This window comes from Engystomops pustulosus, chromosome 4 (genome assembly GCF_040894005.1).
Source record: "Engystomops pustulosus chromosome 4, aEngPut4.maternal, whole genome shotgun sequence".
Classification (NCBI taxonomy): Eukaryota; Metazoa; Chordata; class Amphibia; order Anura; family Leptodactylidae; genus Engystomops; species Engystomops pustulosus.
The window spans coordinates 125346952-125362224 of NC_092414.1; the positions used below are offsets into that span (position 1 = coordinate 125346952).

Below are 15273 nucleotides of genomic sequence, written 5' to 3' on the forward strand. Positions count from 1 at the left end.
AGTATGAGGTCCTGTGAAATTGACCTGGGACTTTACATCTTATCTATACGGAAGAAAATAAAGGAATTTACTGTCATTTTGAAGTAAGTAATGATGGCAGTTGTACATGTAGAACGTGAAGCCTGGGTGGCACTACTGGATGTACGTCAGATCTGCTAAAATGCTGGTCTATATGTTTCAATATGGTCTCTGTCAGAGGATCCCAGTATATGACACGTGGGTCATGGAATAAGGAACGTTGATAGGAGCGCTGTGGTGCTCTAAATTCCTAGCGTGAGGGCATCAAAATGTAGAAAGATAAGAAATGGAATGGCACTCACCGCGTTATCACCTTTCAATGCAAATTTATTTGTGCATACTCACAAAAAGACAAGAAGTGTCGTTACAACTCGAGGGGAGGGGAGGACGCAGGGACTCAAAACATGACAAATAGGACAGCTGTTTCGCGCACTCGGCGCTTCATCTGGCTTGTCTGTTCACACACATGTAAATCAAAGCGGGCATTTAAACCTGCTAGCCACACCCCCTAAACCAGGAAGTGGATTCTATTGGTTATTCCACGAGTTAGAAAACTCCCAGTAAATATAGGAATCAGTGCCTCATAATTTATTAATTACATATGCCCCACAAGTCTAATGCACTTACCGGTGGCTAGGATGCGCTGTGGTCCGCTCTCATCCAACTAACATCAGTACGGACGGGGCGTGCTGCGCGCAGCCGCCCCCAATCTGGCGCCGGCACATACATACATACTGTATGTGTGTGTGTGTGTGTATATATATATATATATATATATATGTGTATGAAGTATGTGTGATGTATATATACCGTATGTGTGTATATACTTTATGAGTTTGTGTATACTCTGTGTATTAGTGTATAAATGTATATGGATACATAAATGTGTGTGTATACTTGTATATATATGGGTGCAAGCATACCAGTGTAGAACTTTATGTATGTATATAAAGGTGTGTATATATCAGTGTATAAATGTGTGTAATTGTATAAACTGCAGGACTGGGTGTCTGGTGCGGGCTGAGGTGTATGTTAAATGGGACTGCATATCTGGTAGGGGTGAAGGTTTATATAAAGATGTATTACTGGGGTCGAGGCGGCTGTGTGTAGCTGTGTTACTGGGGATGAGGCAGCTGTACGTAGCTCTGTTACTGGGGCCAAGGCAGTTGTGTATGCAGTGGTGTTACTGGGGGCGAGGCGGCGGTATGTAGCAGTGTTACCAGGGGTGAGGCGGCTGTATCTAGCTGTGTTACTGAGAATGAGGCGGTTGTATGTAGCTGTGTTACTGAGGATGAGGCAGCTGCATGTAGCTCTGTTACTGGGGCCAAGGCAGTTGTATGTAGCGGTGTTACTGGGGACGAGGCGGGTGTATGCAGTGGTGTTACTGGGGGCGAGGCGGCGGTATGTAGCGGTGTTACCGGGGGTGAGGCGGCTGTATCTAGCTGTGTTACTGAGAATGAGGCGGTTGTATGTAGCTGTGTTACTGAGGATGAGGCAGCTGCATGTAGCTCTGTTACTGGGGCCAAGGCGGTTGTATGTAGCGGTGTTACTGGGGACGAGGCGGCTGTATGTAGCGGTGTTACTGGGGTCGAGGCGGCGGTATATAGCAGTGTTACTGGGGGCGAGGCGGCAGTATGTAGCAGTGTTACTGGGGGTGAGGCGGCTGTATGTAGCTGTGTTACTGGGGACGAGGCGGCTGTATGTAGCTGTGTTACTGGGGGTGAAGCGGCTGTACGTAGCTGTGTTATTAGGGACGAGGCGGCTGTACGTAGCTGTGTTACTGGGGGTGAAGCGGCTGTACGTAGCTGTGTTATTAGGGACGAGGCGGCTGTACGTAGCTGTGTTACTGGGGGCGAGGCGGCTGTATGTAGCTGTGTTACTGGGGATGAGGCGGCTGCACGTAGCGGTGTTACTGGGGATGAGGCGGCTGTACGTAGCTGTGTTACTGGGGGTGAGGCGGCTGTACGTAGCTGTGTTACTGGGGACGAGGCGGCTGTATATGTAGCTAGATCCACTAGATTTTGCGCCCAGGGGCCCCCACCACCCTTAATCCGGCCCTGTGTGTAATGTATAGTAAAGCATTGCTAGTGTCTGGGCTTTATCTGCTGACATGCTCTCTCCTCCCATACACATGTGAGAGACACCAGCTACACAGGTACCTAACATGTTCTGCTATAATATGGCTGCCTGAGATGTTGTATCTCTCCTATACACACACAGGCTGCAGGGGGCGTGGCCGCCAGCACCAGGAAGCACATGGAGGAGACATTACACCATTATACCTCACATCATTATACAGGCTGTCAGTCATGTGTATAGTAGTATCTCATACACACAGGCTGCAGGGGGCGCCAGCACCAGGAAGCACATGGAGGAGACATTACACCATTATACCTCACATCATTATACAGGCTGTCAGTCATGTGTATAGGAGTATCTCATACACACAGGCTGCAGGGGGTGCCGAATAAAACCCTCTAGCAGCACTTACTTAAGTAAGCAGCTCCCTCGCCCTCTCCAAGTTAGAGCATTGTTAAATCTCTAGCTTTATTGGAACATACTGATAAGCTACGAAACAATCTACTAAGTAGCAGTGCGATCATGCTGGCTTATTCATAAGGGGGCGGTCAGAGGAGGTGGTGACTGCAGTATCGAGCCTGCCAGTCACCACCACATCAGGTCCGGGGGAGAATCTGAAGAGAGGGCAGCGCCTTGGACTAGGTCCGCTAGGTCCGATGATCGGACCACCACATAGTGGATTGTTTACTTGCTTATCGGTATGTTCCGATAAAGCTAACATGCGATAACTGGGAGAGGGCTAGGGAGATGCTTCCTTTAGTAAGTGCTAAAGAGGAATCCCATAAGCTCAAGTTATCACCTATCCACACTGATTGATGGGGGTCATAACAGTGAAAATACAGCTGATCAGGAGAACAGGGGTCCATTGGACCCCTAATGAAAAGAGCAGCTATAACCTCAAGTTATTACCTATCCATGGTGATCGATGTGGGACATAATACTGGGAACAGAGGTCCATTGGACCTTTAATGAAAATAACAACTGGTCGTACATGCGCCCCATAGCTCTATAGCGCTTTTTCTATGGCGCTGATGGCAATGGCTCTGTACTATGATCACCTATTGGAGATGATTCCAAGTTTAGATTAACAAATTGATAAATGTTATTTTTACATGCTGACCACAACTACTTTCCTACTGTGAGAGACACTGAATTGCAAAATATTTACACAATTGTCAATTACAATTTTTATTTTTTTCTCCATAACTCTGGTGTTCCAGGCTTTGTGCAACCCAACGACCAATCAAATCACTTCTTCCATCCAGTACCGCGAACTGTCCTCATGTAAGCAGTGATCTGATTAGCAGCGGTATATTCCATATACTACTGAGGGCAGTGCCCTTCTGGGCAGAACATGGCACATCCACAGGGTGGGCACATCAAGTCAGACTGCTACTATAATAAAATATAAGGGAGTGCATGTGTGCAGCAGGGATCAGGAGGCGCGGTGCATTGTGGGTGTGCGGGAGCCTGCGGAGGGAGGCGGATGGAGAACCGGTAAGAGAGAAAGAGGGAGGGAGGAGGAGCGGAGGAATCACAGGGGAGGGCGCCCGCCACCGCCGCTTAAAGGGGAACCGTTAAGTAAAGAATCTAGATCTGGTGAGTGGGGTCGTGTCACCCTCACACGTGATCCGTGTGTCCGGCCGGTGAGCACTGCAGGGTGGGGAGCAGGCCGTGCCGCCTTAAGGGACGGGAGGACTGGCAGCGGCGGGGTTAATGGAAGCCAAGTGGCGACATTTTCCCAGTGTGCAGCCTGTACCGTAGGCCTGGGAGACGGGACGAGGCAGTGTGGCCGACTAGTGTCTCCCTGCGCCTTTAAGGCGGGCGGGGAGGAGAGAGCAGCCCGGGGCCTGGGGCCCAGAGCCATAACAAATGAATAGAGGCTTCCTGAATGGCAGCAGTGCCCTGTGTGCCCGGCCAGCAGCACCCACCATGATACCAGCTCTGCTCCACATCTATTGTGTGGAGCCCACATTGTAATGATGTATGGCTAGTAGTCACCAGCCACAGGAAAGTCTCCCCTATCCCCAGCCCTTAGCCTTGTGCCACACACAAATGTTCTGACTTGTCACTTTAAGACTTGTGCTGAGCTGTCATAGGAGTGCTTCATCTTGTGACCTCAGGTAACCTTACTGTGGGGTTAATATAAGGTCATGAACACTTGGAGGAAATTATCCTGCTCTAGTATTTACTTTGTGGTTGTTGTGCAAAATAATGTTTCATAACTGGAGGTTTTTCTATTTTGGTCTGGTGTGATTGATGTTTTCCAAGCTTGCCACCTAGGTGTTAAAAGGGTTTAACTGGGACATTTTCTAACACTTTGGTATCCACTTATATTGGGAATTGCATCTTAAAGGGACCTGTCATTTGATGTTGACCTTAAACCACTAGCTGTATCTTGTGAAGCCGCTGAACACCTCCCAGTGTGATGGCATCATGCAGGAAATCTACTTTGAAGTGAGACGTAAACTGGTTGTATAAAGTCAAGGAGGAGGAGATTTTAACACTGAAGTCAAGCTCTGAAAGGCTCTTCACTGTAATTGATGGTTCTGCATCCAGACATCACTAACCAATCATGGGAGGAGACATATAGAGCTGGGGAGAGCTTGACTTCAGTAATAAACTCTCCGCCTCCTTGATTTTATACAACAATGTTACATCTAATTTCAAATGAGCCGATGCAACCTCACTGGGCAATGAAAGAAACATAATCTGGATACAGGTAAGCTTCTTGACAACATACTGCTAGTGGTCTATTAGGTACATTTGTGATGACAGGTTCCCTTTAAGCAATTGTCTAAATTTTAAAAACTCTTGTGCATAACACAAACAAAACTGATGCACAATGGGGCAATAGGGAGGAGCTTCCAGTCGCAGATGTGTTTAGGTCTAAACGTTTTGGTTGAAAGCAAAGCACTTTTTGTATTGTTTTCCCTATGTCATTGAGACGCAGCATTTAAATGCCGCCTGAAACTGACTCTGACTGAATCTGATGGAGATGGAAAATTGTCTTTTTTTTTTTTTTTTTTTTTTAAATAATAAAACTGTCCTGTTGCCCTCTCAGATGCCAACGTTTGCCTGGGTTATCTATCAGTCCGTTATAATCAACTAATAGGACTGACTAGTAGTGGATCCGTACCATGACATCCATTACAGAGTGACCGTGATGGATCTGCTTGAAAGTTATTTACAGTGTGATGTACGGGACATACAATGTGCATATGTCAGGTTCCCTGGTAACTTACAATATGGTTGTGCATTGGTTGTATGAATGGATGCAGAGCTGCTAGTGATCAGATGCAGTTACCTGTGTGCTGGAGCTGGTGCATAAAGTCTGGCGTTTGCATACAGTAAAGGTCTGTCTGTGGTGCTTTAAAGGCACAGTCTATAATTTAAGGTGATCCAGGTGCTTGCTGCTCTCCTATAGCATACATATTTCTCTGGTTTCTTTCTGTCCTGTCTTAATCCTACATCTGAACTCTTTCCCAAATCTGTTTCTCATTCTTGGAAAGATGGGGATGGTCTGAGCTGACATGGTTAACAAGTAGGCATCTGCGTTTTTTTTCTTTTGAGTTGTAAGTTTTAATGTATAAACCCTGCCAGCGACTTCTAGCAATCCACACCTCACTTCATAGGCTATGGAGATGGTTGCAATAAAATTGGTAATTCTCAGCCAAAATTGGTCTGTCCCTCAGTCATCACTTTGCTATTAGAATGGATAGAGTATTATAAAAGTTGCTTGTATGTAATCTTTATATGAATTATCCATATCACGTGTTTGTGTATGAATACAAACATACCTGTAAAGAACACATGCACTGGCTTATATATAGTTATCCTATAATACATTAACGGAGCAAAATAAAAAAAAAAGCACATACTGGCCTGTCCTCCTCTTCATTACGATTCCGGCGCTGGTCTGGTCTTCTTTATATATGACAGGCCGGGATCATCTAGAAAAAAAGACTTGTAAAAAGCGGGCTCTGCCCCCTGCTGCAGTGAATTTGCACTTTCCTCAATTATTCTGATGTAACTATATGTCAAGGTTCAGTAACTACCCACCCCTTATGACATACACTTGCGGCAAGGTGTACGAAGGGGTTAATACTCTGTGACCTGTACTGGGAAGCAGGAAGCAGGAAAATAGCCAAATGTGGTAGCATTTGCATCAATTTTTTTATGGGGTTTTGTTTTTACACCCTCCTTTTCCGATTGGAACGATAATTGGGATACGAAATGTATATCGGTTTTATGTTTCAGTTCATGAATTTTGCTGTACCACCATATTCTGATAAGTGTAGCAGAAAAAAACAATCCAGCACCAGACACCGAAGTTTCTTTAAAAATCTTCCAGCATTTGTCATATTCATATCCACAAAAGGGTATAGCAGTAGTACAGTAGCTACCCCCAATGCGTTTTAGGCACACAATGAGTCCTTAACCCCTTCACGACATACGGCTACATACGTCCTATTTGCACATGCTCATTTTAAACAGAAGAATCTCCCTTTTTAATATGATGTATGATTGTGAATGGATGCTTAACAGAGCTGAGATGTCCAACTTTAAAGTTGTACTAAACAAAAATTCTCTTTATGTACAGCTCTCTATTACCGATTGTAACTTAAAGAATGGATATCTGCAGATCTCTTAAGCATCCATACACAATCCAGGAGACTCCTGTTTAATATGAAACTGGAATTGTGTTTCTTGGTGTAAGGCTTCAGAATATATAAACTCTTGGAGTGTGCCCCCCCCCCTTCCAGTTAAAGGCAGAATATGGTCAGAAAGTAAGAGTTCTCCTAATGGAGAGTTTGCCTATTAAGGCCCTCTTATAGGGGTGTGTAGAAAAAGCTGCTGGAGACTTTTAGTTTGCAGAAGTACATGCACCCGCTGCACCTGTAGCTGAACCTGGGAAAGTGTGATGGAATAATGCTGTACATACGTGAAACATATTTTGATAAAAGTTACTACTTTAATGGGAAAAATGACAAAAGACAAAAAAAATAAAACTATCCTATCGAGTTAAAGTCTCCATTGTCATGAAAAAAACCAAGTAAAAATTGTCATGATATGTAGAGCTTTTCCAAAGAGATCATCATAGTAGTATGTCAAAAATTGACCTAGACATTTGGGCACAAATGACCATTGGTCACAAAGGGGTTAATCATGGCTGTGACGCATTACGTGTTTGAAACATGTTGGTGATAACTACTGTACACAACTCATCCATGTAAGGAATCCATAGCACGGACGTTATGCCTAAGGCTGCATTCATACTGCCGTATGGGGGACGTATAAATGGCATGTATACACCCCCCATAGACGGCAATGGGTGCACGGTGCCCTACGGGAGACATGTAGGACATGTCCTATCTTTTCTCGGAATGTGGCGGCGTGCCCCATGTTTCTAGACGGCGCGTCAGGCACACGTCCGATTGGGTGAGCAGGTTGTTTCTGTTTCTTTACCATATTCTGACACCCATAACTTTTTCATTTCTTAGGGATGGGTGTTCACACATTGAAAGAACTGCATTTAGAATTCTGGACCAGTTTTTGAGTTTATAAAAATATTTATATTTGCTGATATTTATGGAAACAATTCTGAGGTGGGTGGGGAAGATGGAAAAAGATGTTAAGCACGGGAGGGGAAGCCCTTCTGTTCAGTAATTCCATAGTGGGACACTTGCAGAAAGGGTTTTTTCCGCTTAAAGATGCCATTTATCAGGAGCAGGTAGATTGTAGCACAACAAATTTATACTGGTCTAGATTTTGCTGAGGACAATGCTTGATATACATGTTGTGTGACCAAAATTATGTTCCTCTTGTAAGGCTGCATTTACATGTGGTGTTTACATTGTGTTTTGAAACCCCAATACAACAGCTGAGGCGAGGAGATTTGCTTAAGTCGTCCCGCTGACGTCTTTCGGTCCCGAGTCTGCTGTGACATCTTTTGACGTAACTGCAGTTTTCTTCTGCCCCCTCTAGAGAGAAGGGAGTAGCGGTGTATTACCGCTTCTCTTTTCTCTACTCCTCATTGCGCTGAAGTAGCCAGATGCACATGGGAGGAGAGACTGCCACTGGCAATACAGATGTGACCACCAAGTATGTAGGGGTTAATCAGAGCTGCTGTCCAGCTCTGATCCAACATCTTCCCCAAGAAGTGGTCATTTCCACCTATAACTGGGGCTCTTACATATAAAAAGCAGAATAAAAAAATATGTATATTTAAAAGAAAAAAGGTCCCCGAGGGGTCTTGTATGACCTCATGGGAGACATGTAAAGTTAAAATGCACATACACATATTACATATACATAAATATATAAAAAAAAAAAAAAAATCCCCTGATACACCCTGTTTTACCCCAGACTATACATATTATATATCAAAACAACAGTCACACACTAGGGAATTAATTTATAATGGTCATTTGGAGTTAATTTGAAAACTATCCCTATGTGTCACAAAAAAAATGTAGTACGCATTTTTACAGTATTGGACAAAAAAGAAGTTATGGCCCTTCATTGTCCCTCTACATGCCTGTAAACTTAGGCAATGAGGTCCTAAAGCTGTATGCAAATGACCTGTGAGATGTCCAATGAGTCAATATCATATTCAAGCTGTCCAGCTTATTCATGAGTGGGAGGCACAGCCAGTGCTTGACTGACAGCCTGTGTAATGGCTCCTCCATGTGCTTGCTAATGCTGGTGGCCACTCCCCCTGCAGCCTGTGTGTATGAGATACTCCTATACACATGACTGACAGTCTGTTTAATGGTGTAATGTCTCCTCCATGTGCTTCCTGGTGCTGCCCCCCCCCCCTGCAGTCTGTGTATGTATAGGAGAGATACAACATCTCCAGTCAGCCGTGTTATAGCAGAACATGTCTGTGTCTCACACGTGTATTAGGAGGGAGAGCATGTCAGCAGATAAAGCACAGACAATAGCAATGCTTTACTATACATTACATACAGACATGAGCAGGGGGAGGAGAGGGGAGGGGTAACAGGGGTGACATCACTGCCTCTGACCATGTGACCAGCCTCATTTACATAATAAAGAAATTATGATTTTACAATGATTAATATATGAATTGACTAGATAAAGGCTGGGATGGGATCTTTGTGAGCTGCTCCAACAGGTAGAGGTGACAGAAATAGTGACAGAGACCTGATGACAGGTGTCCTGTAAACCAAGAAGTATGAAAATGATTGAAATGCTGCGGTCAGTAAAGCCTTTTAAGGTTTAGTCAGAAAGTGGTTAATTACATTCTGTTAACATTGTGTTTATGTACTTCCGCAAATTTTTCCTCCACAACTGTTGTATTGCCTTTCAAAACTGATTTGGCGTCTGAAAAAAGGCAAAACCCTGAACCTGATGCATATGAGTCACATGTGAATTATTTTGCAGTTAGAAGTGACAAATTTGCAGGTGAAAACATGACAACGTTAAACCTGTGACTTATTTGGACTTTTTGCTTCACGTGCATGCAACTGCTTTACAGCTGTGAATTGGGTGTAAAAAGATCAAAATGGGAAAATTGCAGGTATGTCACATGTAAGTCCAAAGTGAATGTGACCTGCAAACACAAATCCTTTGATAATCCTCATAAGATGCAATGCTGTGTAGACACGGCCAGAACCAGCAGGTTTGGATTTCTTGCTACTGTCATGTAGCAACAGCATTATATTGTGTATTGCAACCGCTGCCTTGACTATCGGTAGGTAAAAAGCTTCAGTGTGATAAAGTATAATAGTCTACATGTTGTTTGACCAAGTTTGTCTTTTAGGTTGCGTTCACATGTGGGGTTTGCAATCGGGCTGAGCCCTGGCCCTGGGCTTTTGCATTGAACTTGTGTGTACGCACTCTCAGCAAAGGATCTAGTTCTGACCCATAGCCTGACCTTCACCGAACAAGGATTTAGTTCTCAACCCTAGCCATGCATCCAAATAAACTTGCCTAGGGCTGCTTGTTTGCTGTATCTTGACCTCTTTGGTTCCCTTTTAGAGCCAAATGCAGTCACTTGGATGTTTTGTAATGCGTCTTCCTATGGAAACCAAAGTTATATTCTGAAATGAAACTTGCTAAGGGGCCTGACCCAGGGATACAGCATGCTCTACTCCTAGAAAAGCAACAAGGAGGGCTCAGTCTAGGTCCCTACAACATATTTGGACCAATGGATGTCACATTTTATGAAGTGATTTGGCACAAGTATTGTGGAGTCAATGATCTTATAGTTGGACATTATAGTGAAATGTTCCAAGAGTGATTAATTTGTGACTTAATATAGAATAAGACTTTTTTTCTGAATTTATCTACCCAGGTTACTCCACAAAAGACGCAACAGAATTATTCACTAAACAGAAACAGAGATTTGTCTGAAAACCATGTCTGTCCGGGAGTCCTTTAACCCAGAGAGTTATGAGCTTGACAAAAACTTCCGGCTGACTCGCTTCGCAGAGCTTAAAGGCACCGGTTGCAAAGTCCCTCAAGATGTCCTGCAAAAACTGCTGGAGTCATTGCAAGAGAATCACTTCCAGGAAGATGAGCAATTTCTCGGGGCAGTTATGCCAAGGTTGGGTAAGTGGTGATGTATTTATGTTAATATTTCTATTAACTTTTAGCATTTTAATATAGTTTGGCTGTTTTCTAGTGTTTCTCCACATGAAATCTAAGCATTTAGATACAATGGTGTATAAGCAGATCTCCTTCTTTCTATGGGAATCTGGAAGAAATGTGAGGTATTTATGCTGGGTGCCAACATAAGGGATGTGGAAGGGTTGCTGCCGTTGCTATCAATTTTATTTTCTAGGCTGCTGACCTCGTCTGGTAAACAAAATGCATATCACCAGTAAGTGACAGCAAACCTAAATCAGCTTTGTATAGTGAAGGCCCACATTAAACTATTACATGCTAGCAGTAGTACCTTGACCTTGCTTTGATTCGTATCACTTCTAAAGGCTTTATTTCTAATTCATCGCTCTCCAAGTGATGGAAGGTGGAGACTAGCTGCTATGATGTCTCCTACAGGCAGCATATAGATTGTTCCTTATCACTCGCTGAAGCACCATATGATTGTGATTTAGTGCCTGGTTTGATTTGGCATGATGGAAACGGGAATAAAGTAAAAAGATATTTTTTTCTTTTTTTGGTCTGCAAAAATTGTTTTGAGCTGAGGCCACAAAGTGCCTTTTGATAAGCCTTTTGTTGTGTGACAAGTTGCTGTGACTCCTTAGTATTATAAGTGAATATTATCAAATTACTACCTCAAGGATATTTTAAGTGTAACTTCTAGTCTTAAAAAGAATTAGGCTCCCCCCACACATGCATTTTTCATGTGCATGTTCTGCGCGTGCTTTTGATGTGCAGAACTTGCATTGCACGCTGACCCATTGTAATCAATGGGTTTTTTCCAGACTTGCATTTTTGTTCACGAACACACAAGCATTTTTTTAAAAATGCGTTTGAATCTCAGCATGCTCTACTTTTGCAAGACACGCGTTTGAAAAACGCACCATACAAGTCTATAGAGATGCATTGCACTCTGAGACACGTGCAAGTGCAGTGTGTTTTTTCACTGATCAATTGCCATACAAAAGATAGACCACAATCCTGAGTCTTTGTCACGTGCGTTAACTGCGTGTGAAAAATGCATTGAAAATACATCAAGACTCCAAAAAACGCATGTGAAAAACTGAGACGCCAAACAAACTCTGACTGAAAACTGATTGAACTCTGATGAAAAACCCTGATTGCTCTCTGGTCAGGATCTAATCTGATCGGCAATGCAAGGGTTAAAGAGGCCTAAGAGATGTGACCAAAGTTGCCATCCAACTCCAACCTCAGACAGAATTTCTTGTATCCCCTAGTATTTCTGAATTATAAAAGCTTATCAAAAAGTTGACCATTATTTTTTCACTTCGTGTCTGTGCAATGGAGACTACCTATAAGCAGTGAGCCTCAACCTTAAGTCCTATTTTTCTCTGGTCTTCATCTGCAGAGAAGGGCTTCAGTTCCTAATAATCATCCACAAGTCATGCAGACTGACCCATATGATGATTTACACTGTGACCTAAGGTTCCTGTTGTATATGGGAATAGAGGAACCGAAGGATCATATGTCTGATGCAGGAAGGAGGAACTTTGGCTCTGTTTTGCCCTACCATTTCTTTCTTTAAATCTCCTGTACACCTTTTTTGATCTTGAGTCAAATTTCAAAGGAGAAACCTATTGTATACTATTGTAACCTTAGTATATGCATCACATTTTAATATTTTCTTTTACATGGTTTACTGCAGTTTTATCTTTTATCTTGTTTTATGTTAACCAATGATTCTTATTTGATATAATAACATCTTTGGGATCGTAGTGAAGGATTACTTACCATTTCCTCTGTATACTGTGGATTATTAGGTGTCAAAGGTTCTCATATACAGTGGATCTGGAAAGTATTCATACTCCTTTAAATGTTTCTCGTTGTTTCATTGCAGTCAATTGGGAAGATCAAAAAAGTTTTCTTTGTTTGTTAAAGGGGTATTCCCACAAAGACAAGATTCTTAAATATACTCAGAATTACAAAATAACACATTCTTTAATTCACTGTTAACAATAAAAATACATGATTTCACAGATCCTTTACACAATTTTGGTTTCCCCAGGATCTGACTGTAAATCCTCTGACTATAGTCAGTTTCTTCTCATGCATAGCTTCTCATGTCAGCACACTTCAGTGCTCTCTGCCTCCTGCCCCCCCGCACTCCCCCGCATTACAAGACCAGACGCAGGCACTTCCTGCCAGCAGCGTATAAAGAATTAGTCTACAAGCTATAGGCAGATAAGGTCTTTATAGCAGGCTGACTGTGTATTTAAATGATTGGGTGAGGTAGCAGAGCTGAGAGTGTCATTGTGTTGTATATCCATCTTATGGATCTCATCATATCTGATCTCTTTCTATATGTCAGATGGTAGTAGAATGTTCAGAAGCTAAATAAAAGTGTAGACAAACCCTGTACTTTGACAATCTAAGCACATTGTCAGCACACAGCATCTCATAGCACACAATACTGAGCAAAGGGTCTCAATAAAGAAAAACTGAAATATCTGAAATATCAAACTGAAATAAACTTTTACAGCTGCTTATTGTAGCCTAAGGCTAAAGTACAGTAAATTGGTTGTAACTAGGGGTCATCTGTAAGTCGGGTGTTCTTAAGTCGGGGACCTCCTGTATATTACTCTTATGCTTACTAATTAGTAATTTATATTACATAGTCCTTTTGGTATAGTGCAGCAGAATCTGATTCTTCAGATATTAAAAACCATAGGCCTAAGAATAACTAACTTTTTTTTCCACTCATGGTTAGTGGTTGGGTGAAGCCATTTATTGTCAAACTACTGTGTCTTTTTTTTTTTTTTTTTTTTTTTTTTTTTTTTAAATCTTGATGAGAACCAAAAACATTCAAATGACCCTGATCAAACTTTCACTTACCCCAGTTCTTTATTGCCCCCTCTAATATTAATGACTGCTTGAAGTCCTTTATGGATGAAGTTCTTTTCTCAGATGGTAAAGCTGCCCATTTTATGGCAAAATGCCTCCAGTTCTTGTAAATTTCTGGGCTTTATTGCATGAACTGTGCCCTTGAGATCTCCCCAGAGTGGCTCAATGATTGGAGGCTGAGATGGCCAATCCAAAACCTTCACTTTGTTCTGCTGTAGCAGATGACAAGTTGACTTGGTCTTGTGTTTTTGGATCATTGTTATGTTCGATTGTCCAAGTACGGCCTATGTGTAGCTTTCCTGGCTGATGAGTGCACATTTGCCTCCAGTATTTGCTCATAATGTGCTGCATTCATCTTTCCTTCAACTTTTACCAAGTTTTCTGTGCCTAGGTAGCTCACACATTCCTGCATCGTCAGCGATCCACCTCTATGCTTTACAGTAGGAATCATATTCCTATCATCATAGGCCTTGTTGACGCCTCTCCTAATGTAACATTTATGGTTATGGTCTCTTCATTCCAAATTACCTTGAGGCTTGTCTCTAAGCTGGGGTATTGTAACCGAGATACATTGTGGCATTCGCGCAGTAAGGGCTTTCTTCTGGCAACTCGAGCATGCAGCCCATTTTTCTTGAAGTGCCTCTTTATTGTTCATCTTGAAACAGCCACACCACTAGTTCTGTATTTAGTTGATGTTATTTTTTTTTCTTTGCATCCCAACTATTTTCCTGCCAGTTGTGGCTGGAATTTTGGTTGGTCTACCTGACCGTTTTTTGGTTTGACCCCTGCTGACTGGTATTATCAATTATTTGGATATGTTTTTGTATCCCTTTTCTGCTTTACAATCACAATCCAAATGTCAGTGGCTGGATGGAAGATGCTAGAGTCTGTCTGGATCACACAAACTCACTGAGCTTTTAGGCACACACCGATTGCAAACGGGTCACAGGTGAGGGTGTCAATGAACCTTTAGTAACCATTCAAACCCATTTTGTGCATCTTATCAGGCCAAAATTGTATGGGAACTTCTGATCAATGTCATTTGGATGTTTTTGGTTGTCATTCTGATCTAATAAGCGAAAACATTCATAAGAAGAAAGCTGAATTCTGCAGTGTCATGTACATTTTTGTGCACAACTGTAAGCTATGACTCTTATCATGCTTCAGGTTATTCCTCAAATGTCTAGAATGGGATTTGTAAACTTCATCTGGACCAATCGATACATTACAACTATCTGCTGTATTCCTGAAGGATTTTTCTTGAGGGTGATTAGTTTAGAACTAATAAAAGTGCTCCCTTAACCAATAAGTTTTGGTTCTTCTTCTCCCTCCATTCCATACTTCCATCTTGCTATTTAGATGGATAGCGTCTTGGTTTTCATATTTGAACTCAATGTAGAGGGACGAAGAGCAGTGACTCGCAGGAACAAAGCCACCAGCTAAAAGTGCGCTGCAAACTTGGACTAAAAAGATGAGTGCTTCTAGAAAATGAAGTTGCTTAATAACCAGAAGCTGTGTTATTCGTCACAGCAGGATACACTATACTACTCATTTCTAAAGGGTTTTTTAGGCACACTTCAAGAATCTTAGTGACAAATTGTGATGTCCCAGCTGTGTCACAGCATTTACAAAACTAAAGGTCTTGTGATATTTTGCCAATTTACAGTGTTTAGCATTAATGTG

The 15273-nt window shown here is 42.4% G+C and overlaps 1 protein-coding gene across 5 annotated transcripts in view; it reads left to right on the plus strand.

The window, feature by feature from the left end:
- Nucleotides 1–3446: 3446 nt before the first annotated feature.
- The window catches only part of SEPHS1 (selenophosphate synthetase 1), a 31620-nt gene continuing 19793 nt past the window's right edge, over nucleotides 3447–15273 (plus strand). The window contains exons 1-2 of one of the 5 annotated variants that reach the window (XM_072147331.1): nucleotides 3447–3467; nucleotides 10421–10677. In XM_072147331.1, the coding sequence (XP_072003432.1) occupies nucleotides 10485–10677 (193 nt within the window). In that variant the 5' untranslated portion in view covers nucleotides 3447–3467; nucleotides 10421–10484. Of the gene's footprint in view, nucleotides 3744–3803; nucleotides 4221–10420; nucleotides 10678–15273 lie in introns of those variants that run through there. The other 4 variants (XM_072147327.1, XM_072147326.1, XM_072147330.1 and 1 more) reach the window with 4 other exon arrangements.